The sequence below is a fragment of the Ostrea edulis genome, chromosome 6, assembly GCF_947568905.1.
Source record: "Ostrea edulis chromosome 6, xbOstEdul1.1, whole genome shotgun sequence".
NCBI lineage: Eukaryota > Metazoa > Mollusca > Bivalvia > Ostreida > Ostreidae > Ostrea > Ostrea edulis.
The window spans coordinates 81902158-81928405 of record NC_079169.1 but is presented as its reverse complement, the minus strand read 5'-3'; the positions used below and the strand labels follow the sequence as shown (position 1 = coordinate 81928405).

Genomic DNA, 26248 nt, shown 5'->3' with positions numbered 1-26248 from the left:
CAATCACCGGTGATTTGGTATCGCTGATCGGATCAAAACTTCAAGAAATATCCTATAAATAGCAGAATACAATTTTACATTATACTTACACTGTATCCGATTATATATATATATATATCTATCCAAAATTGAAATAGAGTCTCAGTAATCGGATACTAATATTACAAAAAGCTTCTGAAGATGTAATGAAAGCGCTAAAGCTTTACGGAGGATTTCTGTGTTTTCTTTTCATATTTTTTAAATATATATATATACACTAAGAGTAAGTTCCAACAAAACCCGATACCTAGAAGTGTCGGATCCACAACGTGTCTGCAAGGTCAAATGCTAAAAAATAAACAATAACGATCGAAATAAAATTTGAAAGTTGGAATCCCTGGTACTATTCTCTTTGTTAGTAATCTTTTCAATGAATAATCGTTTACATTGCAGGTTCCTTTTTATGTTTGTAATCAATGAACTTCTCTGTAAAAATTCTCATATTTGTATCAGGACTCAAAAATTAGGAAAACCAAAATTCATTGTTATGGTTGCCAAGCAACACAACAAACATACATGTAGCATCGACAAAGTGTTTTTATTACATTATCAGTATACTGAAATATCGAATTATACACTGCATAAAAGTGATATTTTCACCGTTGTTCTTTTCAGTGTAAAAATAACAGGAATTTAATGCTTTTTTGCATATCCTCTTTCTGGATGAAATCCTCTCCTCCTTAATGGACGCGTTGAGATGTGATCTTTTGTAGACAACAACTATAGAATTTATACATTCAAATTGACACTACGAAAAGTGAGGCAACAGTTCCTAGTTTTTGTGTCAAGGTTACATTATAGTTCAACGTCACGATTTGTTCATATCATGGACCTAGAAATTCTCTTAAAGCAGACATACACTGTAAATACCAACGGTTTATTTTATACATGTAACAAACGTCCCAATTTACAGCATAAACACGTATATGAACATATCTCTCATTTTAGAACTAATGGTAAATTCAAGAAAATATAAGGTACATCGAATTTCTTCTGATAACTTTTTATCGATATTACACATGTATTAGCGCTTGGTATTAAAAAAAACTACCATGGGTCTTTCAGATATGAAGTCAATATGGGAGGACCGTGTCGCGGCAGGCGTAGGCACGTACATGTAAATTATCATTCACTACAACGACCCTGAACGCTAAGCAAAGTTTTTAATTTGTGGTAATTCATATACATGTATATACAACCTGGTAACATTTCAATGAGTGAAATATGTTCGAAGTAACGTAAAATAAACAGTCATACCTCTACTACTTGTATAAGATTTTTTATGCACTACTCATGTAATAACGCGCATAATGACACAGAGTAGGGGTATGGAATGATGTTGGAAAGAAAAATCATTTTCTCACCTTTTTTCCATTAAAAAAGATGAAGGTTAGGGCATCTTAAATGGTCTAAAGAGGGGTAGAAAGTTCAAAATATCAAACACTCTGCTCTGTTACTATTGTCAGTTATGACTTGCTCCCATAGTTCTGAAAATATTTTCCTGCTGTGATTTTGTGCTACTGGAAACATAAATCAGTATTTTCAAACGAGGGAATAAAGTGAAATGTTACAAATGTAAACAGGAAATTAGTCTGAACGATTCCACTTAAATACACATGCAATATAAACGGTGATATGGTGTTTACCTGCCTAAATTTACAAGTGTTTAGGAAGAAATTGTGAATTTTATTTAAACAATAAAATGCTTTCTTTGTTGTTTCATCGAATGATGAAGACATTTTATTGTTTATATTCATTTTCTTATGTATTTTTAAAAAATATAAACTAGAAAGTTCTAAAATATTATATCGTTGACCCATTTGTTACATTTAACGGAAGAGCCAACGTACCCTTTGACCTTCATGACGCTCCATATTTGGTAATGATAATGCAGACAGGTGATACTAGAAAACCGGATAAAACTAGTTTGCAACAAACATGTATTCATTGTATGATGAAAGCAATGTCAAATTCAAAAGAAATATGAGAAAAAATTCAATGAATGTTAACATAAATTTATTGCAGATTTGACATGCTTCATAACTGATTCTGATAATACATGTAACAGTATTTATGAAAAGAACTACTTTTCCACCCGTATAGTGTACAAGGACAAAAGATGTAAGTTTACCAATAACAAGACTGAAGTATCAGTACATCTACAAACACCACCTAATACACGGAATCTTAAACAAGCAGTGTTCTAACATTTGATGTGACTTTGAAAATCATTTGAACTAATTTACAAGAGGGTTTTGCATCTCCATAGTCCATCTGAACACTGCGGTATCTACATGCTTTCTGTCATGGCGAGTCTTCGTCCTCATCCTCTAGCTGATCTAGATATTCCTTGGCTTTGATTTTCAGTGGAATAATATCTGTATAAAAATATATGTAATGAGGATAAAATGTTCATTAATGGCTTATATATACATACACATGCACATGTTAAAATCATGTCATATTAGCCTGAGAGGCCCAATATCAGCTTGAGGACCAAAGGCCCAATGGCTGATACAAGTCCTGAGGGTTGATATGGGCCCCAAGAGCTGCTATGAAATCTTTTTATCTGATATGGGGTCTGAGGGCTGACTTTACATAATGGCATTTGTTTAGCACTTGCAGGTTAATTTATTGCAGAGCAAGGACTATTAGATACATTGTCTAACTATGGTAGAAACCTTGAAGTAAAGGGCTACCTGCTCCATTTAACCATCTATTCAGTTTCAATTTAGTATCAGTAGCATTAAAGATGATGTTATTTGAATGTTTTACACATCATACTATATGCAAAATATGCCAGTTTCGAGAAAAGAGCTCTTCTGTGTAGGAGGTGCATCTAGTGGAGCTCTGAATGCCTAAGTGGGACAGAGTGGACATACAGTCTGTGAGGAAGACGATAAAATGCATTAAAAGTGGGTTATCTTTAAATGTGTAAACGTAGGAAATACAAAATACTATCAAAAGAAATGTTTTACTAAATTGGAAACATAAAAACATTTGCAAGTAATATCCTAGATATGATACGTACAAGCATTGAGTGAATGTGATATAATAAGAACTCCATGTGTTTAATTACTCCCTGATTACTTACATGTATAATTTACTTAGTTTGTGTATCATTTGAATTCGGGTGATGAAATTTGGTATGAGAAACTTCCTGAACACATTCACTCGTTTGTCCCACTCACGCATGTAAACAAGTTGTTTCGCGCCTTTATACTATAAACGAGAGTTCTCCAATGGAAAATAACTCGGACACATCTCTAAACCAGCATATTGGGCTCCACCCTGAAGTCAGAACCTTTATTCCGTGGATCATGAAATTTACAATTTTGATAGAAGCCTTCCCGCTGCATTTAGTTTTTCATAAAGATACATGGTTGTTTTTTAAAGTTGGTCAATGTTTGGCAGTTTCTGCCCTAACCCTAAGGCCCTGGGGATACAGGAGTCTTGAAATTGACAATTTATGTTCTTCTTGTCCAAAAGATAAATCATACCGAATTTGAAATGAATTAGAAAGGGTAATTAAAAAGAAAAAGTTAAAAATGTTTAATCGTTAATGTGCGACAGATGATGACAGATGCAGATCAATTGCAATAGGTCACCTGAGTGACTCAGATGAGTAACCTAATAAATAAAGGTGTGAGTGACATGGTTTTAAAACTCTCTGATTAATCATTTATATGAGATAATTCAATTAAATGTTGAAAGTGATTTTAAAACACATTGTGCTTTTTTGTCAATGGTTGGATTACTACTGTGATTTTTGTGTTCCTGAATAACTGCCATCCATCAGCTTATTTTGACAGCATGTATCTCCCAATGAGACATCATTCAGGGAACCAGTCTAGCCTGAATGTCAATTCATTCTAGCAACCATTGCCATTATAACCATTTAGTTGACCGATATACGTAGAACTGACCAGACCCAACTTAGTTACAGGAAGTGGACTTGGAGAAAATTGTTGGTTGTATATTGTTTAAAGTTCTGCTTGAGAATCTTTCACTCACATTTCACTCATATTGTCGGTGAAGGGCTGCAAAATTTAGCCCCATGCTCGGCGCTTACCGCCTTTAAGCAGGGAGGGATCTTTAACGTGTTACAACTGCTGTGACACTAGCCTTTCGTTTTGGCAGTTTCATCCAAAGGACTGACCCATTTAGTCGCCTCTTACAACAAGCAAGGGGTACTAAGGACCTATCCTAACACAAATCCCCACGGGACAGACTCATAGAAGACCTTGTGTCTTATCCATTTCTCCATTTCATCAAGTTTGTGATGGAACAGAACTGATAGTTAAAAAAACACTAATGTTACAACTGATTAAGATTAACAAAGTAAAGCAATATTTCATGTGATTCCCAGATGTCACATGCTTAATACTATTCAGTACTTTCATAAATAACACTTCCAATGTTTTTGCCTTTGGTATCTTTACAAATTGTAATGATAGCAATTTCCTCGATGCGCTGCAGTTTTGAACAATGTGTCTATGAATCTTGATGAAAATAGTACATCTATAATTTTAAAGACTGGGAATTCCAGTAGAATGAAAGTAGAATGTTAAAATAAGAAATAAACTTCATTTTTAAAAATACATGAGAGTTTGAACTGTGCCACTTCGCTCTGGCCTACTTTTCATGAAGAGCTATAGTGCGTTTCATGAAGTATGTCTGTGTGGAGCATCGCAGTTCATTCCCTCACGTATTTTAAAAACTGAAATTTATTTTCTAAAAGCATTTCGTAAAATGTATGGCCATTCAATGTGATGTCAATCCTTGATATATTAATGTACTTGATCTGAAATACCTTAGCTCAAAATCAAAGGCCTGAAGGGCCTGAGATGAATGCGCGGGATTAATTTGCTCTCGGTGTAAGAATAAACGGAAAAGTTTGTGAGCCGCTAAAAATCTGCATTACCGTTGCCAGCAAGGAGCATCTAGCTTTGCGAGCCGACTCAAAAATCCATCCAGCTGTTGATGGGAGCTAACTTATCTATGCCTCTTATTCCCTTTTATTATTGAAAACAGGAAGATTTCACGATATTTTAAGGATTGGGTTAGTTGTTTTTTTTTTTTTTTTACTTCATTTGAAAACATGCAGTAGTAAGCCATGTAATGTGAATAAATGATTGATGCTTCTGGTTATTTGAAAAGGAAACTGTGCTCAATTCAATACTTAAAATCTGGACATTTTTGTTTACATTTACTTTTTACAAGATTAATGGATTTTTGGTTTTAACTCACCTTGAAGAAACTGCAATATATCATCATCGTTGATTACTTCAGCTAAATCTTTGTAACTAACATTCATTTTATCTTGGCTCTTCTTACGAGACACATTAGTCAAATTTTTCACAAACATCTCCTGTAAAATATAAGCATATATACATATATTTAATTCTCATATGAAAGCATGCCTGCCAACCTTAAAAAGATACAGAGGAACATTTGTTGCAGCTGGTGGTTTGTGGGCTGCAGTCAGGGTGCATGAGTGAAGCCTTACTAGGGAGCACAGGGGGCAAAAATCCTCACCCCACAAGAAATACATGCATTTCAGCATTTTTTGGGTCCAATTGAAAGCAAATTATCCTCAAAAAGCAATAATACACCAGTAAAGACTGTTATGGATGGAAATCAGAGAATATGATTCAAACTGGAAACCTTAGCTTTCATCTAATTTACTGGGGGAAAATGCAGTTTGAAAAAAAAAGAACATCCCTGCTAGATTCAAACCTACAATCTCACACATTAATCCACTGAGCTAAACAGCTAGACAATAAGACTTTGAACAGAACAAGGAATTTATATTTACAGGTATTACATGTACTCACTACTGATATTTCTTTTCCTGTTTTTGTGTTTTGATAATGTGCTATTTCTCTTAAAAAAGTGGAATAATAAATGTACCTCGTCATAATGGCTGACTTTCTTTTGAAATTTGAATGAAAATATCAGCAATACATGTATATATATTCCTTTTAAATCTAATCACCTAGCTGGGTATCTCAATAGGTTCATGTGCTTAAATAACTGCTGATCTGAAGTCCTTGCGATCGAGTCTAGCAGGGATTTTAATTTTTTTCTTCTTCAGGTTACAGGTACTTTCTACCAAAACTGCATTTTTTTTCACTAAATGGGGTAAATTTGAAAGTTTTTAATTTCAAAATATTGTAAATATCTTCCACATCCCATCCATATCTGGTGTGTTGTTACTCCTTAAGCTTTCGCTCAATTAATTGAGCTCTGTTGTTGAAAATCCCATGCTATAGCTGTCATTATTACTCTGTTTCTAAAAAATGTATCTGCTAAAGAGAAAATGTAAAAAGAACAATCAGAAAACCAGTTATGATTGATGTATAAAATGTTAAAAGTCTTAAAGCAGAACAACCTCAACATTAGGTCAACATCTGTCAAAGAGAATGCTGACAAATAATTAGTTAGATCTCTGGTAGACTACCTGTTGTCATACTGGAACCCATATTGTGTATTGGAGACCATTATACCAAGCAAAGCTCGGACAGGCCCATCCGCGAAGCACTCATTGAGCAAGGCTCTAAAGGTAACACGTATGTAAAAGAAAAAATGAGAAAATCAGCAAAGGAATAGAGATAATCTCTACATATGTTCACTGAAAATTTTGTGATCCATATGGGCACTGCCATTAGTTGCTTCTACAGTTATTCGTGTTTTAATTTTGAATGCCAAAAATACAAGACGTGCAATTTGTAATTCAAACACTTTGTTTGTTAAAAATGAATGGGATAATTATTATTGTTACAGTTTTTAGCAGCTATCCGCATATGTCCCCCTTTCATATCTAGATGTTACAGGGCATTTAGCGCAAGGTGAATTTCATAAATAAAACACATTTTTAAATGAATTATCATCAAACATGTCAAATAGAAAAATAGTAATATGACTAAATAGATGAACAAGTTCATGAGTTTCTTTTAATAAAATAATGATATATTCACACTAACGTTTTTACCACTTTGAATTTGTTGGTTAGTTTTGTTTAGTTTTAACTGTCTTTTAAATTGCAAACGGGATGTATTGTTGTTTATAATTGTTTGATTTGAAAGAGAGAAAAAAGCCTAGGCTAAATGTGATGACACAATGCACGCTTTACGTTGCCTGGCGGTATATTCCCCGCATTGAATGAATAGGCAGATCCTGCAGCTATCCTCATATGTCCCCCTTTCATATCTAGATGTTATAGGGCGTTTAGTGCAAGGTGAATTTCATAAATAAAACACATTTTTAAATGAATTATAATTCATCACACGGTATTATGATTATCACTTGGCCAGTTGGAACACGCCAATGACCATTTCATGCTTCGCTCTGCCTAACGGTCACACCGTATACATATTACCAATGTTATAAATATGCTAGACTCTTGACAAGAGTGATAGACTTAATAAATACCATCACTGTGCATTTTCACCATCTTGCTTTCCAACTAACCATCGTGCACTAATTCCTATTGCAAAATTTTTTATTTTCCCCATGTACCACCAGTGAATGGAATGTGTTCCCATCACACCTAATGCCTCTAAAGGTGCAGCATCCCAACAATTAGAAGAATTCATATTTTCAAAACTTGCCATATTTACTTTATAGCGAGCGCAGCGAGCCAGCGCAAAGCGCTGGCTCGTACTCCGAGCTCTAATGACTAGAGCGTGGGAAATAATCTGAGCTAACTCTAAACCTCTAACAAGGAAAATGTTTTGACGCCAATCCCAGAAGTCCCTTGTCAATAATGGCTGAGATCTCGCAAAGTCACACCTTGGAATATGATTGTGAACTTAAGTGGATTATCATCCTAATCTTGTGGCCTCCTAGCTCCAAAATTCAGTGCACCATTAGGCGAAATGTTTAACGTAGTGCAATGTTTATGAAAGGCAGGCTAAGATGATGTGTGATGTCATGTCTACGTTTTGACGTACGTCATAATAAGACTGACAGTGGCGGATCTAGATATGTACTTGTTATTTCCATTTGCAAAAGTCATACTACCGGGACAATATTGAATATACGTAAACATTAGGCATACGTAATATGGCATCGAATACAAATTTTCTATAATCGACTGCAAACCATAATCTGATTAAAATACTAAATTCTCAATAGGAATTTATTCTGACAAGAAATAAAGTGCACCGCCATGGCACATGATACGCCCGTCACATATTGTTAACAGTATAGATTGTACCCATTAAAACATTTTTTTTAATATCACCTTAATTAAATGTCACAGTGACCTTAAAGTAGGATGTGACATACCTTCTACCTAAAATGCATTAGTTGACCAATTTTGGTGATTCTAGGTCTAATAGTTTTCAAGTTATGAGCCGGACAAGTTTTTGCCATATATGGCCATATCTTCTTAATGAAAAGTCACAGTGACCTGGTTTTAATGTGCGACACACCTTCTACCCAAGATGTATCTACAGACAAAGTTTGATGATTCTAGGCCTTGTAGTATTTAAGTTACAGGTTGGACACGAAAAAGCTAACAGACGGACGGACAGACGGATATCTTCTTAATGAAAAGTCACAGTGACCTGGTTTTAATGTGCGACACACCTTCTACCCAAGATGTATCTACAGACAAAGTTTGATGATTCTAGACCTTGTAGTATTTAAGTTATGGGTCGGACACGAAAAAGCTAACAGACGGACGGACAGACGGACATGAACGCCATACCATAATACGTCCCGTCTTAAGACGGGTGTATAAAAAGGGAGATTAACTTTAAAAATTGTTAGAATATGTGAGGGATCACAGGTACTGAATTAGTGCTATTCAAAAAATTACAAAAAAATCAATGGAAATCAGTCGGATTGAAAACATTTTTCAAAAATCTTTGTTTTATTTCCCGCGACTAAAAATAATAAGTGCTTGAATCCATTTCCTTCTAACATGTCCGGTCATGCAAACCATGATGACACCTCCCCCCCTCCCCTATGATAACCAACCGTGCCACTTGCTATCAACGACTGAAAAATCATAAATTGATTCTAGTTTTGTAAATTAATCTTAATCAATGTATTCTCACAACAACAGCACATGGAGAGGGGCTGAAATCAATGATGTTGCAATTTTATTCAATGATTATATGTGAATGCTGAAATATTTCATCATTGTGTTACAACTAGGATTATGTACAACATTATAAAAGTTGCTCTAATTTTCTCTTTTGGAATATTCCATTGTTACAAGGGGATTATCATATGAATATCATTTTTTAAAAATTAGATAGGTTCGCATTGGGGGGGGGGGGGGGGGGGGGGGGGGGGGCATATACATGTTGAATTTATCGATTTGTTTTTAAATTTTCATTATATTGAAATGCATTTTGTGTTTAAAGGCAGTGCTGTTTAAACACAGTTTTACAAACTTGAAAGGTTTGGGCATTTTTATCATACAATTAGTAACTTGAAAAGATTGCAGGAGAGTAGGAAAGAAGGAAAGTAGAGGCTGAGAGCATACAGTTCAGAACAGGTCATGCATCAAAGGTTAAGCAAGTCACAGTGAAGGCAGCAGAAATAAAATGTATATACATGTAAAACATAAAAATATTTTAATCACATCCATGTACACATGTTTTAATGGGTTTTTTTTTTAAATATAAAACCCTTTGAGAAAATTCATGTAATGAATATTTGGCAAGTAGATATTGTTTAAATTGAACCTGATCAAAGCATGAACATTACAAAAATATGTACGTACATGAACAGGTCCAGTCCAAAGACTATTTCTACCTACGTAGCTATTAATAGCTACATAGGTATTTAATAAACCTTCTTAAAGTAGCTACTTCTACCTACTTTTACCTGTTTTTGAAAATATAAATAAATAATAATTAAAGCGCATCTTTTAAACAGGTCAGTTGTTTCATGCATCATGTTGTGCACGGCAAAATTCAGAGTGTAAATTTGAATACTTTACGAGGGTGGATAATGCAGAGGAAATGCATGAAAATTCGCCCCAAAAACCTTTAATGTAAAACTGCATGAAGGTAAACTACAGATTTGTTAGACATTCTACACTATTTCTCACGTAACTTTGATCCTAAACTCATAGAAAATGGAACTGGGTGCTGTTATTGATGCAAATTTGAAAAGTTAGAAAGTAATCATTTTTGTGCAATATTTTTGTGGTATTCATCATCAGTATAAGTGAATCAAGAAATTTGGTACACGCCATATTGCGCCGTTCCTGTGTTTGGCCACGAAATGCAAATAAAGGAAAAAGTAGGTAAAAATAGCTACCTGGAGTAGGTTTAAGTACCTACGTAGCTATAAGCACAGTCATTTTCGGGTCACTTTTTACATTTTTACTGCAGTAAATAAAACTAACATGGGTTATTATTGGTTGTTGGGTATTATTGGGAAGTACATTTTCCGAGTGAATAGATCTATAAATCGATTTGGGTTTACCTTTGATAATACGACTCTAACGGGAGTTTTACTTGGACCAACGATTTGGGGTATTGCAGGTCACTTTCGGTTATTTCGAGTCACTTCGTAAAAGTATATAAAATCTAAATAAAAGGCTTGCTAATATCGTTTTGTGACCATGATTAGGTAGTATTGCTATAATTTATTTTTAATTTTGTCAGAAATGTATTTTTACTGGACAAATGGCTTACATTTTAAGTTGATCGATATACAGACGCGATGTAGCATGTGCAGATCAAGCAGACGGACCCAAAAAAAAACTATCGCCTCCAATTTAAAAAAAAAAAGACACCTTTCGTTATTTCACAAAAAATAATTGAAGTCATTTTATATATTCATTTGAAACAATGACTACTAAGATATCCTTGAAAGTAACAATAAAAATTAAGATTGATGTACATTGTATATATATTGTTTAACGAATCTTTCACTCCTATGCTGATATGGTGATGTATGTATGAAAAAAAAATGACTAGCATGTAAAGCCCAATATAACAAAAATATTTAAACCAACGTGAATCAAAAATGGAACATTGCATTATTTGGACTCATATAAAATAAATAGTGATAGATATATACATGTATCCTCTCTCTCTCTCTCTTCTTACAAATTATGGAACATTTTGCTATCTAGACATTATAAATCTAAAACAGTCTCTCTAGCTCCCACTATCTCTAAAATGTTATATACGTTGCATATTCTCTTTAATAAATTTTTCAGTTTTGAAACACAAAAACAGAAACAAAGTATATACTTAGGCCTAGTATATAAAATTTTTTTTTTATAAAAATGGAACATGTGGTCTATTTTTGGACATTTAGGAATTGATTTTCTCTTTATATGCATACAATACTTTTTCTTTCACCAGCATATAAATAATCTAGATAAAAACATCTCATTCGTGCAACAATATGAATTGTGATAAAGACACATCATTTACCAACTTTTTAGGCATATTTTCAACATGCTGTTGAATAATGTTTAGTCAACGCACCATGGGAGCTTTAAAATCATACTAAAAGTTGTATTTATACAGGGACTTCCTACACCTCCCACTTTTTTCACCATAGGGGGCCAGAGTGGAAAACTTCGCTTTGGTTCACCAGTACATATGTAACGATTGCAGAAATATCTGCTCCAGCACCCATCACATATATGTATGCAAACCTCTTGGAACATATCCACAGGGAAGACCTTCTATATCGTGTAATTTGCGACCCCTCTCTTCATCAGTTTTAACATTTTAAAAGTGTTCTGGAACATTTTCTGGAATCCAAACTACATTTGCGTTTCTTTTTTCCCTCTTAGTTTTTCCCATTATTCTACAAATATTTAATTCATGTGTAGTATTATTTATTGTCCATAAGCTACCTGTACGTACCTTCATAGCTATATAGACTTAGAAACATTTTATTTACCTTAACTTGTCATGAATCTTTCCAGTAATATTTCATCTGTCAATCACTGTTTATACTCTTTTAAATTAATTCAACTAGAAGTTGAAATTTCACAAGGTATTTTAAATACTTTTAGAAATTCTACAATGCTTTATAAGGCTTGATAAAGATATATTGTATAGCTATATTGTTAAAGAAAGAGTCTGAAGTGGACCGTGGCAGTGATAAGATGTCTTTTGCTACATTGAACAGCTAAAATTTAATCGTAATTAATCAATTTTACAATCTATAATTAATGATAACACATTTTCTAAAAATAAGAATGAAAATGTATATTGTAAACATCAACATGCGGCACAGCAAAGACTCGACAAAGATGTACCTTTTAAAAGGCATGTGACCCCAAATACACTAAATCGAAGGGGGTAAGAAATATGCTATTAACGAATTTATTGTAATTAAGTTTAGTAAAGTTGGATTGGAAAGTGTATAAAATTACCTTTCCAGCAGTATATAATATGTATTGTTTCGTCAATCGTAACATTCACAACATCGATGAAAACAACAATGTCTTCGTTTTGGACACCAAAATTCTCCGATCGCGATAGCATGCCAATTAATCAAAGTGTTAATTATGCTGTTTATTTTTAGTATTTCACTTGTTAATTGTGTGAATACGTAGAATAAACCTTCCTAGACGTGACTGCAACAATATTTTCTTTTTCTTTCACGTTTAGTGTGAACTGTTACTGAATAAACCCGACGACTCCCAATAATCGGGGTGACCCGAAATACCCTAAATGATTGTACCTACGTAGGTAGAAATAGTCTTTGGACTGGACCTGATGAAGCTGCGCTCGCTCAAACTGTAGCACCGTCAACATATTACATTATAGAGGGCGAAGCCCTCTCACGGCCCGAAGGGTCGTGAGAGCGGAGCTCTCCCTATAGGTAACACGTATATACATGTTTAAAAGGAAAATATAGGAAAACAATGAAAAATTAAACCATACCTATGGAACTTGAAAATTTTGGTACTAATGGCGTCGAATCGAATACTATCGCGTGGACATGTATTTCTCCATTTTGAATCTCGTCTACCCTAGTTCACGTCGTTCTGAGATGTTACAAAAATTCGTAAAAGCATGTAAATCTTATTTTTTTTAATCATATATAATCACTCCACCATTAAAGCCATGTTTGTTGTTGTGGTTCAGACGCTATGTTTGTAAATCTGCTAAAATACGACGCTGAATATGACGTCACAATGTACTGTTTACATCATTTGCGTTATATTTCCCGCGTTCAATATATAGGCGGATCAAATCATGCTAACTTCGGGTTGTTTTTGTTCTGTTTTGGATATAGATACTAATGCCAAAATTTTTTTGCTTCGCCCTCAAACACGGTCACGCCGTAAAACATATTATGCTCTCTGTGGCAAAATAATCAACCAGTTGATTGTGGTCATTACCAGACAGAACCAGAATGATAAACAAAATGCAGAACAAAAACTTGAACTAGAAAAAAAATCCATTCAAACCATTGGAAATTTCTGATTGTGATCGTTGATTGTTAGAGAAAAAATGTGTTACCGTTGCTTTTCCTGTCAGAAACAGTGCTTCGTGACTAATGCTACCCACATCGGGTGAGCTTTTCATTATTGTTCTTATTCGTGACAAGGGAAGAACACATTGTCCGTCTTTGTCAGTTTGTTTTTCCGCCATTTCAAACGAGAAGTCATCTGATGTACAAAATCGAAGACTTTTCTAGTGAAAGGTAATTTATTCCGGAATAGTATTTGGTGACATGCCTGAACTATTTACGAACGTTGCAGTGAGGGCAGACTTGCTCAAGTCTCTATGTTGTTTTTATTACATTATCATTTCATCAGTGAGGGTTCTCAGGCACTTATCATCGTTATCATGTTGGATCTTTAAAAATCAATTGATTATCTGAATTTCATTCCAAATTACTCAAATTAAAACTAGAATCTAGCAGGTATGCTCTGTGTAAGATACCATCAATACATAGCTACAGAGATAGACAATATATAGAATAGTGATTTAATAACAGTCTGGTACCTATCATTGCCTCGTTCACACGAAGAAGTTAATTCGCATTTTAATTCGAAGTAAACTAATGCGCATTAAAATATCCGTGTGAACGCTGTTCAGATTTAATGCACATTCACTTACGTTTAATGCGAAAAAGGCATGATATAGAATCACTCAAACATAATACAATTATATGACCGAACTAATGCCGTAAACTATTAACCCATAGGCAGAAATCGTCTTCATCTTCAATCGCATACGTTTGTAATAATGAAGATAATTATGCAGACATCAGAGGCGGATCCAGGAATGGTGGTTACGGGGGCGCCACTTTATGAGGCAGTGGGTGCAGGGCGAAGCCCTGGTGGGGGTCCAGGGGGCGAAGCCCCGGAAGCTCCAGGGTTTTACAGATTTTATGGGGCTTGAAATATTTCTCCTATCAAGTCATTTGTACTATTTCTATCATTTTAATAAGGTGAAATAAAAAAAAAAAAATGACCCAAATTTTAAGGGTTTTTTTTAGAAAAAATTAAGTTCTCCCAATAAAGTAATTCAAGAAATCAAAGGATTTTGTCATTTATTTCTCCGGGAGTGGAAGAAATTATTGCTTCTTTTATCGTTTAGTACATTTTCCGAAACAAGATACCGCGATTTACCTTCGATTTGAAAATTTTAGGGGGGCGCGCGCCGGCTGCGCCCCCTCTAAATCCGCCACTGGACATGCAATATATTTACGTCGACAGGCATGTTAACATGCCACTTATTTATGTCAACATGCAACTTATTTATGTTGACATGCAAGATAAATATGCATGTCAACATATTTATCTCGCATGTCGACATAAATGAGTTGCATGTCGACATATTTATCTCGCATGTCAACATAGGCCTAAATAAGTTGCATGTCGATACGTATAAATAAATCGCATGTCGACATAAATAAGTTGCATGTCAACATAAATAAGTGTCATCTAGCATGTTCAAAGTCACATGTGAGCGATATTTGATAATTTAAAAAAAAATCCAAATTCTTATCTGATTATTTGCATGTTGACATAATTATCTTGCATGTCGACATAATCTATATATAGCAAAATAACTTACAAATAAGAAGCAGAGACATGCCACCATAGAAACGTAATCCGTAGTTTTAATATAAGAAGAAGAAAAATCATAAACTTCAAGAAAGGCAACTTTAATGATAACAAAACGGACCCTAGTTAAGTTTTAAGGATAATTACATAACTGATATCAATCGAAAAAAATGTTTGTTGAAAAGTGGAGGGTCACGTGCTCGGACTGCGCAATGCCCTCCTACGGCCTGGGATACGACTGCGCTGTTCCCCCCTACGCCTTGGGGTATGAAAGTTGGTTGTTTATAGAACATCTGACACTACTTTTGGTGTTGCCTATTTTGTATTTCATTTCCAGACTCTTTATGAAATATTCACCTTGCAACTCACTTCTTTCAGAAAATATTGTGTGTAAAGTTTTACATTAAATAGTTCTTAGTAGGTTCTTGTTCTTCTTTGTAGCATGCCATGGTGCATAAAATTAAACTGTTTTCCCTTATCTATTTTTCCCTTGTTAACACCAAAAGCTAAATATCGTACAATGTTCACTACATGCCGCTACATTCGTGTGCATCCTCCGTGTGGATAGCCCGATACGCAAGTCCTTTGTCAACATCTTTAAGGTGACATATCAGTCTGTTTAAATAAGTAGTTTCCTCTAACTCCTGTAAACGCTCCTTTACTTCAAATCCAAAGTCATTTTTAAGCATTCTCCGTAGGGCGATATACTTTTCTTCAGTTTCTCTGAAATCACTGCGCAGGCAGTTGGTCCTTGTGTGCAATTCTTTGGCCTCGGATATCATTCTGACGAGTTGTTCCCTGAGGTTATCGAATGTCTTCTTCTCCTTTGCAAAGTACTCGCTACATTCACTTTGATTTAATCTTAATTTGTTCACTAGCCTGAAGTATAATTTCAAATCTTCTTTATCTCTACCACGCTTTGTACTGAGGGTATCCATGAAGGCTTTTCCGTTATTATAAAGACAGGGCGTAACGTTCTCGAAGACGCGCAGGTGAACAATCACTTGACGTCACAATAAGCAAAACAACTGGACGTCATAATGTTCCATGGTGTATTTACCGTAGTTTGATATGGCGGAGGAGATGCTTTCTCCTTCCGAAGTGATCCGAGTCCTGAAATGTGGAGTCTGCTGGGGGTACCTACACAAACCACATACTCTAAAATGTGGTCATAGCTTTTGTTTAAGGTATGACTTCAAAGTTTTATTTGTCAAATCGTTTGATATTAGTTGTAACATAGTAAGTTGCATACTATTTTCAGTGAAGGCTCTAAAGAATACACATAACAGAATGATCAAGAAATTCATTTCTAAAATGATTTACCAACCGAGTCCAGAGGCATATCTAGAAATTTGGGAACGAGTGTATAGCATATATATATGGCACCTTTCGCGCCAGGAAATTTTAAGTTACCATGCACCGACATCTGGATATATGAATAGTACTTACTGTGTACTTTGATATTTGTTGGATGTACAAGTCATCTCACCTGCTCGCCTCTCCAGTGAGTGTAGATGGTGTAACAACGAGGAGGACTATGGAGATCAGGCTTGGATTTATCGGAAAAAATATTTAAACTTAAGCTTGGGTTTTTCTTTTATTTGAGCAATCAAATTTTAGTAAAATCTCAGACTTACACTGTAAGTCCAAGCTTGGACTTAAGTGTTTTTCCCCCGAGAAAATTCGGCTATTGCAGAATATTTGATTTGATTAAAAAAGGTAGATCACTATTAAGAAAGATTGCAATTATAACGAGAATACATTGCAGATTACAATTTCTGTCCATTTAGTTAAATACTCTTGTATAAAGGCATTCCATTTTTTTCAGATGTCTTTACAGAATCTGCAAAATTGCTCGAAACAACGATGCGCATGCCCTGCTCTCTTTTCTAAAGTTTCCGTGTCCCACGTGTAGGTCACCCATGCGTGCTCGATATATCTTGCAGCGTAATGCACGTGTCAATTTCGCAATTCAGGAGTATGTCAATCATTGGAAGAGAGAAAGGAATAACGTAAGACTCATTTTTTTGGTATAAATATACGTCCGTCTTTAGACGAGGCATGCAGTAGGTAATATGGTACAGCGTTGTCTGTCCGTCCGTGCAGGTAGACAAGGTGTGCAGTAGGTAAAATGGTACAGCGTTGTCTGTCCGTCCGTGCAGGTAGACAAGGTGTACAGTAGGTAAAATGGTACAGCGTTGTCTGTCCGTGCAGGTAGACAAGGCGTGCAGTAGGCAATATGGTACAACGTTGTCTGTCCGTCCGTGCAGGTTTTCTGTTTCTACGTGCATTTTCATTTCTCTGTAACATATATCAAGCTGAAACTTGCTATGTAGCTTCTTTGTTGGTCACTCTAGATCATGCTCCAATGTTGATCCATTTCAACCTATTTTGCTCGAGTTTTGCCCCACTTTATATCAATGTTATATGGTGGGTACATAATTTGTCCGTCTAATTTCAAGTGAGGACCTTCCTTGTGTGGGTATTGAAGATGTGCATGTGGCAAGGATTTTGATTTCCTTATTTATTTATTTTTTTTAATTTTTCTGGGTTTTTTTCTCTCTCTCTTTAGTCAGTTTTGAGGAAATATCACATAGAGATTACATGCTATATCCGTTTAACAAGTGAGGACTTCTCGTTTTACAAAGTGCTTGTATGGGTATTAAAGATGTGTTCATGTGGCAAGGATTTTCATTAGGTTATGAGAACTCGTAAGTTGTACAAACGTGTTTCTGGTCCTTTTGTATATATCATATACATGTACATAAAATACGTTTAAATCAAGGAGTCTGATTTTCTTCAATTTTTGAGAAAATGACCTATGTAATTGAACTTGGTCAGTGTTGAGGAGATATTACATGTATAAAGTGAGTGCATGGTTTGTCCTTTTAACTCACAGTTTTAAAGCTAGGACCTTTGTAAACAACTCTGAAGATGTACTTGTTGCCAAGATTTCATTCTCAACAGTTTTCTAATTTCCGTTGTGGTTTGAAATATTTGCAGGTTGTTAAACTTGGGGAAGTATTTTACACACAGAACTCTTAGTTTGTCTCTCTACCTACTGTCACAGGTTTCAAACTTGGACGTTTTATCATACGATGCAAAAAAAGTGTCATTATTACAGATATTTTAAAACATTCCTATAATGACAAGCATTAATTATAATTTTATTTTCCTACATCGGTCATTTTACAGAATTTTTTGGGGGCAGAATGTATTAAGGTATAGCGATGTTTGTCCGTCTTTCTATTCAGTTTTCAAGATATGCCACACCATTCGTACCTTACATGTATGCAGAGTTCTACAACCCCTGGGATATTTGCAATGCTGATCAATTTCACAAAACAAACACCCTATGATAAAAACACCTTATACAAGATAATTTTGATGCAGAGCATTAAATCGGCCGCTATAATTCTAAATATTCTAAACTATTTCCGAAGAAACACGCGGAAATTTTTATTTGAAATATTATATTTAAAAAAAGCATTATGATACTATCATTTAAGTGTTTAAGAGTTTTCAAACAAACAAAAAAGTAGATATGTATAAAATATCATTTTTTAGGTTTCAATATTGGATGTATCCGGTTAAAATTGCAGCAGTACTGAATAATTTTAAAATCAATAGGTGCGCCTCAAACGATCTTAAACTTCTTAAATGTTTATTTATATATTTCATACACATACAACCATAATCTACATCAGGGGCGGATCCAGGAATTTTTGAAAGGGGGTACTACCATTAATATTTGTTTTTAAAAAGAGGTGTGAGGTGTTCCACCCCAAAATGCTTTATTTTTTACCTTGTTTTAGCAAAGTTTTCTGACAAAGGGGGGGGGGGATCTGAACCCGGAACCCCCCTCTGGATCCGCCACTGTACATTCACTCATTTACACTTGCAATTACTCTGTGCACCTTCTACACCCACAACAATAACAATGAATTGTATCTATATTCAAAGATAAAGGTTATCATTTTCTTTTTCACATAACTATTATGATTTTCAACAAACCTACTTGTCAATTATATTATCATACAATGACCATTTACCAAGCAGTTTGGATTTGCTATGAAATATATTTGGACAATTTTCTTCTATATTTCTATAGTATTTCAACAAATTAATTGCATCCGACAATTTGGGGTTTGAGCCCTGTGATCTGGAGTAATAAATATGCTTTTTTGCTAACAAAAGAAGATTTTTCAAACAGCTTCCATCAATATTGCCTAGTAACACAATTCTTTTTGAAGCAGGACTTAAAATGAATAATCTTAATTATATGAAATCAGCATTATTGGCAATTTTGTGGCAATCGAAAATCTGCCTTCTAATTATCATAGCAGATTCTTTGACTTGTCGTTGGGCTGAAAGGGCTAACGTAAATGCACACTCAATTGCTTGTTCAGAAGCAACACATGCAGAATATATAAGTTCGCCTTTTGGAGTTTTCCAAAAGCTTATTTTGCTAACAAATTTTCATTCTATTTTTTATTTCAGTTTCCAAGTTTTGTGATCATTGTTGTATGAGTTGGGGTAAATGACAAGTATCTCTCTCCGAGCATTGCCATGCTCTCAACCACGTAATTCTGCACGATATTCATTTATTGTATATCTACCGCCATGAACATTTACATATAAATCTTTCTTTCGATGTTTATTCCCAAGAAATTTAAAACTTCAAGAGTTTCAAAATGCTCAGCTCAAAGAAAATTAGCTCTTTCAATCTCGAAATATGTTCAACTCGCACAAACTCCAAGACTGCTCAACATACTGGATAGAAGGATCAACTCCAAATAAATTCGATTTCTCTCACAAATTGTTCATCTCCAAAAAAGGTCCAAGAAAAATTCATGCTCTAACATACTTTTAAACTTTCCATTCAAAGAAAATCTCAAATAGCAGGAAATGATATTAAAGATTTTACCTTTCTTTTAAACTCCAAATGTTTATTTTTTAATTGATCGCATTTCCTTACACAATCAATGTCATGAGAACTTACCAGTATATATTTTCAATTAGATTATAACGGAGACCATGTTTAAAGGATATCTTGGGTTTCTTTTTTCATAAATCAAATTTGGATCATCATTTTAAAAGTACAGTAGACCTAATGTTTAAATCTTCCTGCTACTTACAAATGAATATGGAGGCATTAAGAGTAACGTTAACGAGATACACTGGTACAAAACAATGCATCTTCATTCAACGAAAGAATGAAACTAGAACTGTCCTTGCGGGACTAATACCCCCCGCGGGACACACTAAATAATGGATAAAATACTTCCTCAGATCAAACCAGAAGTTGTTTAATCAAATGGTCATCTAGTATATTAGGTTTTTAAAGGGAAAGGCAACCCTAACCACATACAAATGTAGTTGCTTTTATGAATAAAGTATTACTTACTGGTATCGTAATAGACAGTCTTTAACTACAAAAATCCTTGCTTAACAATTAAATCAATATTAATCTATCATGTATTTTAAATTACCCGCCGCTAAGAGAGTGGCCATTGGAGTTTTGACGTCACGCCGTCTATTGTGGTTTATTTCATAAGCAGCACTGTAAACTTAACAAGTCACGAACAGTTAAGTTTGGAGCCGTATAGATTTGAGCCCGTTCTTTCGCAAGAAGAAATTGAGAAAAGAAGACGTTCAGTCGAGTCGCAGACCAGGCAGACGGTACACGTTCTTCATACAAATGTCTCGAACCTCAACTTGTCATTACGCAAATGATGGATCCACAGTTTACGTAATCTTTTCTTTTCAAATGACTTGGTTGAGTCATGGATTTCGAAAAATAACCCCTTTTCACATTTCCCCTTCGCATTAGTGTAATCAACTGCTTGCCAGGAAGGCATCAACCTACATGTATTTATTCGTAAGATCTACCACATGCACATCTTTGATGATCTCGCAGGTGCTTGGGTTCAGGACCCTCCCCCTCCCCGAATAAGCTGCAGGAGTTGATTTAATTAATTTTTTGTTGAAAATATTTCTACTGCATGTCAACAACGTCTTGCATACCCATAACGTCCAAAATAATTCAAAATAAGCCCTTTAAAAAAAAAAAAACCTAGGCCACTGGTTATTATAAGTTCTGTTATAATAACCAGTGGGGCTATTTTTTTTTTAAAGGACTTATTTTGGACTTTATGGGTGTGCAAGACGTTGTTGACATGCATTAGAAATATTTTCCAGAAAAAATAATTAAATTAACTCATGTAGCTTATTCGGAGGGGAGGTTGAACCCAAGCACGTGTGGATGATCTTAGAATCTCATCAAAACCGGAACAGACGGTGTGACGTCAAAACTATTGATTTTTGTGGTCTTCAATACAAAAAAGTTACACATCATGGCAGCCTCTATAGATCGCGGGAATTTCAATTTTTGACGTTTTCGAATTAGTACTGAAGCATATCTAGGCCATATATCAACAGAATTGTATGACAAATCTTTATCATATGATTAATCCTATCATTTATCATGTAAAAATATTTTGGGTTGCCTTTCCCTTTAATTGAAAATGTTGCTTTAAAAAATGAATCAGTCAAATATTGAAATATTTCCGTTGATGCTCAATATAAACACTATACCAATAAATAATATTTTCAAAGAATTTAATTGTTTATTATCTTTTTGTCTTGATTTGGTACATGGTTTAAAAATTGCTAGATTATGCACACCCCCCCCCCCCCCCGTGCCAACAGAAAATGGATGTATAGAAAATGGAAATATCCATACATTCACTATAAAACCTTTCAATTCGTTTTTTAAATATTCTCCAGACAAAGAGACACTCTTAAACAAAATAGAAATTAGCATAACTTTCTAATACTTGAAATATTCTAATTCAAAATAAGAAATACATAATTTCAGTCTAAGAACAATGTATTTACAGCGTTTAAATCAAATCTCTTCATGAATTTTTAAGATATACTCCTTTTAGTTTAAAAAAAATGACTAAGTCCATAAAAAGTAAAAAACCTGTAAATTGACGAAAAATTGTCCAATCAATATGAAAATACCAGGTGCACATCTTCATATGGTGAGTAATGAGTGTACAAATTTTCAGAGAAATCCATGCACTAGTTTGTTAGAACATGCACGGACAAAAGCATGTCTACAGACAGACGGTAATGCTGATTCCAATATAATCCTCAAAACTTTGTTTGCGTGGGGTAAAAAATATTTGTAGAACACCGTTCTAAGTAACTGAACTTAGTGAATTTGATACTGATGACAAACAATTCTGATTTACTAGTACCTTATAATTACTCGATTGATGGAAAATGGCGGGACGATTTTAAATTTCTTTTATCGGGAACAAAACTGTCTTTAAAACATAAATTGAAAAAATCTGAATAAATTAGAAACAAGAGCCCATGGGTCATATCACTCACCTGAGTCATCTTGGCCCTGTCATTGTTCAGCTGTTGTGATTTAAAAAAAAATCAATCTTTATTGCCATGCAAAGTTTTGAACCCATATTGTGGCCTCAAAGGATCACACCATAACTGAAATTGAATTCACATAACACAGAAATGCCTCAACACCAATTTCACTGACATGATTTTGCTGTTCTGGATAAGACCAAGGTCACAATTAAGGTCATAGATCTTGGTATGGTATGAGTACCTTAAGAAATCTACATACATGATATGAAAGATTCATCTTAAATAGGTCAGGAGATATATATTAGGTCAGGTTTAAAAAGAAAGAAGGTCAAGGTCACAAGATCAAATACGATTGTATTACAAGGTCTTTACATAAAAAATCTCTATACAAAATATGAAAGCCCCCGCCTAGAAAATTTATTTAATGTTATGTTTTCTTAAAATTAAGACAAATTTTAAGATCAAAGGTCATAGTATGAAATTAAAGGTCTTGCCATAAGAGACCAATATACAAAATATGAAAGATCTACCTTGAATAGTTCAGGAGATATTAAATGTGTCAGATATTTAAAAAGTAGGTCCACCTCTAAGGTTAAGGTCAAACTTCACAAAGTAACAAGGTAAAAATTATGAAAGCCCTACCTTAAATAGTTGGGGAGAAATTTAATACGTCAGTTTTTTTTAAAAAGTAGGTCCAACTCCAAGGTCAAAAGATCAAACACCAATGTGTACAAGTTTTGTCATAAAGACTATATAGGAAAGCCCCATCTAAAATTGTTCCGGATATTTTAATATGTTATGTTTTCTTAAAAGTAAGTCAAGCTCAAAATTCAAAGTCACAAGGTCAAATATCATGCTATGAAAGGAAAGGCCTTACCATAAGAAATATATACACAAGATATGAAAGAGCTGCCTTAAATAGTTCAGGACATATTGTATAGGTCAGATTTTTATCAAAAATAGGTCAAATTTCCAGCTCAAGGTCACAAGATCACATACCATTAATATTGCATGAAAGGTATTTCCGTAAAGAATGTATAATATGAAAGACCTAGATTAAATAGCCGAAGAGATATTTTCAACGAATTTTTTTTAAACATCAGCATATAGTTCTTTGATCCCATACTATGGCCCCAACCTACTCTGGGGACCATGAATTGCACAAAGTTGGGTCTACTCTATGTCAGGAGTATAACATGCCGTGTATTCTAAAAAGAGATATCTCTGTATCTTTGAAAGACATCTCTATAATTCAAAGAGATATCTCTTACTTTAAAGAGCTATTTCTTACTTAAAAGAGATATCTCTAAAATCCAAGAGATATTTATCAAACCTGAGAGATATCTCTTTAAAGTAAGATATAACTCTCTTATTTTGAAAGATATCTCTTTCACTCAAAGAGCTATCTCTTTGACTTTGAGATATATCTCTTTCACTTAAAGATATATCTCTTTATGATAAAGAAATATCTCTCTAAGTTAAAGAGACATCTCTTTCACTTTAAAAAATATTTTGATTTGATTTGATTTTTAAAAATTATTCTTATATGCACACGGAATGCTCCCTAAAGCGGACTGCGCCAAATTTGTATGGCAGAAGTTGGAAGTGACAAGATGCAGTCATTTTCTATGACATCGGTGAACTTGGGTACCCTATATTTAGAGTTCTATACCTTTATTCTTTAATTGTAAATTCGAATCCAAGCGATATACACATGTAATTGCCTGTGAATCTGACGATTTGCGTGCCTACAGTTTCCAAGTCCGGCTAAAAATGATTTCTCATTCCCAATGCGCACTTTCTAACAACCACAAATAGATCGGCCTCTCCTGCGGCCAATAGCAACCTTCTCACGGGCGTATTGTGTGCCGTGTACGGTGCTCTTGTTAATCTCCTGCGGCCAATAGTAACCCTTCTCACGGGCGTATTGTGTACCATTTACGGTACTCTTGTTAAAAGTATTCGCTCCATTCCTTTTCTGAAAATCTGATGTTATTTCTGTTATTCAAATAAATACTGAAATATGAATATGAAAATCCATGTGCCGCAGAGTTATGGCGCGGAAAATAAGCTGACCATTTTATACCATGTAAATTGGTTTGATGAATGACGATAAACCAATCAAATCTTATGTTCAGTGGCGGATCTAAAGAGGGTTTACGGAGGTTGCACCCCCATTGGTTAAAAAATTGTAACAACAATGTCGTTTTTTGGCCATATTAGGGTCTTCAAACCCTCTTATTTTGATGGGGGTTGGTTTACAAACTTGGGTCGCAACCCCATTTCAAAATTTTCTGGATGCACCACTGAAGTATTAACTGATATTGAATGATGTTTAGATTATAATAATTTACCCCGGTTTATCCTATTGAATAATAATTTTGCTGCTAGATATTCTTTTGAAGTGGTTTGGGAAAAATAATCCAATGTGGTCACATAATCCCTGAATCAATATGATTTTGATTGTAGTTTCTGAAAATCATATAAGCATTGTCGCAAACCACGACCAATATGTACGATCCTATGTGGACTCCGGATGGAGCTGAACCATAAATGAATATGCGTATGGATAATACCTTCTCCAGTACATATACCATTTAATTTTCTTTTAAGATTCGAGAAATATTCAAATTAAAAGTGAGATCTGTTGGTTGCCAGTACTCATTTCGTGAGGAACAGGACGCACAGTCTGAGGACCAGTTCTCACCAGTGTCAGCTATAGAGTATAACCTTGTAACCACCAGACTGGATGCATCTTCCTTCCTATCGAATGTTATCACCAGTGTGTCTTCCGTTTCAATCGTATCGGAGGAGGACAGTGCATTTACAACTGATACATCCACACAAGATTCTGATGACCTTGGCTTTCATATAGGGATTCATCAAGGTCGAGGTCGTGTAAGAGGTCAAGGACTCCATGGAGCTTATCAAAATTTCGTAGAAGACATTACTTTCACGTTTAGAGATATGTTCCGCTCTCCAAATCGCTCCATCATGGCAATGGTTTGGTGCGGTTACACACTTTCAATTATGTTAATAGCAAATGGCTTCTTTCCATATATGGCTCTGTACAGTCTCTTGTTCTTCCTTGTACTGTACGCGGAGACCATCCAGCAACGACGAAGATAATGGAATAAAATAGAAAATGTTTTTCCTCTGATTCCTTAAGAACTAGTGGGTTTTTTTTTCCACATCTTACGACCAAAATAAAATTTAAAAAATCTTTTTGTCTTTTAATCAAATATACATCAATGGGTCATAACTCATAAGTAAGTGACTATGTAATTTTGATCAACCTTGGAAAAACTCTATGTACTAAAAACTAAAATCTAGAAGAGATGGCACATATTTCTTAATTGTGGTTTTAGTGATTAGTGTTCTTATAAAGAATGCCTCATTTACGTCACGGACCTATCAAGTACAGTTTAATATACAATATGAATGTTCAATTCATCCAGGGGCCTCCGTGGCAGAGTGGTTAGAGCATCGCGCTCAAAATCACACGGCCTCTCACCTCTGTCTCCCGCTCGCGCCGGTAAGTGAGAAAGTTTCCCAGTTTACTTTCGGAAGGTCGGTGGTCTCTTCCCAGGTACATTGTATCTGGGTTCTCTCTTCCACCAATAAAAACTGGGCGCCACCATATAACTGAAAAATTGTTGAGTGTGGCGGAAAACATCAATCAATCAATCCAATTTATTGAATCATTGTATTGAAATTTATTAATGAAATCCATATATTTGTTAAAATCATTACATGTAGCTAATATTTGAATACCCACATGACTGAAAG

General features: G+C 34.7%; 2 protein-coding genes across 2 annotated transcripts; one reads left to right on the top strand and one right to left on the bottom strand.

The window, feature by feature from the left end:
• Window positions 1-2038: 2038 nt before the first annotated feature.
• LOC125646266 (chromatin accessibility complex protein 1-like) lies at window positions 2039-13664 on the bottom strand. The gene is made up of 3 exons (XM_048872490.2): window positions 13506-13664; window positions 5290-5410; window positions 2039-2417 (listed from the first exon to the last, which is right to left on the bottom strand). Exons 1-3 carry the CDS (start codon window positions 13635-13637, stop codon window positions 2344-2346), a joined length of 327 nt encoding a protein of 108 aa, XP_048728447.1. The 5' UTR covers window positions 13638-13664; the 3' UTR covers window positions 2039-2343.
• A 2468-nt stretch (window positions 13665-16132) lies between these two features.
• Window positions 16133-25682, top strand: LOC125646267 (uncharacterized). Its single transcript, XM_048872491.2, has 3 exons — window positions 16133-16248; window positions 16890-17073; window positions 25073-25682. Exons 1-3 carry the CDS (start codon window positions 16133-16135, stop codon window positions 25586-25588), a joined length of 816 nt encoding a protein of 271 aa, XP_048728448.1. The 3' UTR covers window positions 25589-25682.
• The last annotated feature ends 566 nt before the right edge of the window (window positions 25683-26248 follow it).

Excerpts from the sequence above, each read along its gene's own strand:
- LOC125646266 (XM_048872490.2), bottom strand. The coding sequence starts at position 13,637 with ATGGCGGAAAAACAAACTGACAAAGACGGACAATGTGTTCTTCCCTTG. Across the intron at positions 5,411-13,505 it reads TTCTGACAGGAAAAGCAACG|GAGATGTTTGTGAAAAATTT; the intron begins GTAACACATTTT and ends TATATTTTACAG. Across the intron at positions 2,418-5,289 it reads TATATTGCAGTTTCTTCAAG|ATATTATTCCACTGAAAATC; the intron begins GTGAGTTAAAAC and ends ATTTTTATACAG.
- LOC125646267 (XM_048872491.2), top strand. The coding sequence starts at position 16,133 with ATGGCGGAGGAGATGCTTTCTCCTTCCGAAGTGATCCGAGTCCTGAAA. Across the intron at positions 16,249-16,889 it reads GGTCATAGCTTTTGTTTAAG|ATGTCTTTACAGAATCTGCA; the intron begins GTATGACTTCAA and ends CATTTTTTTCAG. Across the intron at positions 17,074-25,072 it reads GGAAGAGAGAAAGGAATAAC|ATTCGAGAAATATTCAAATT; the intron begins GTAAGACTCATT and ends TTTTCTTTTAAG.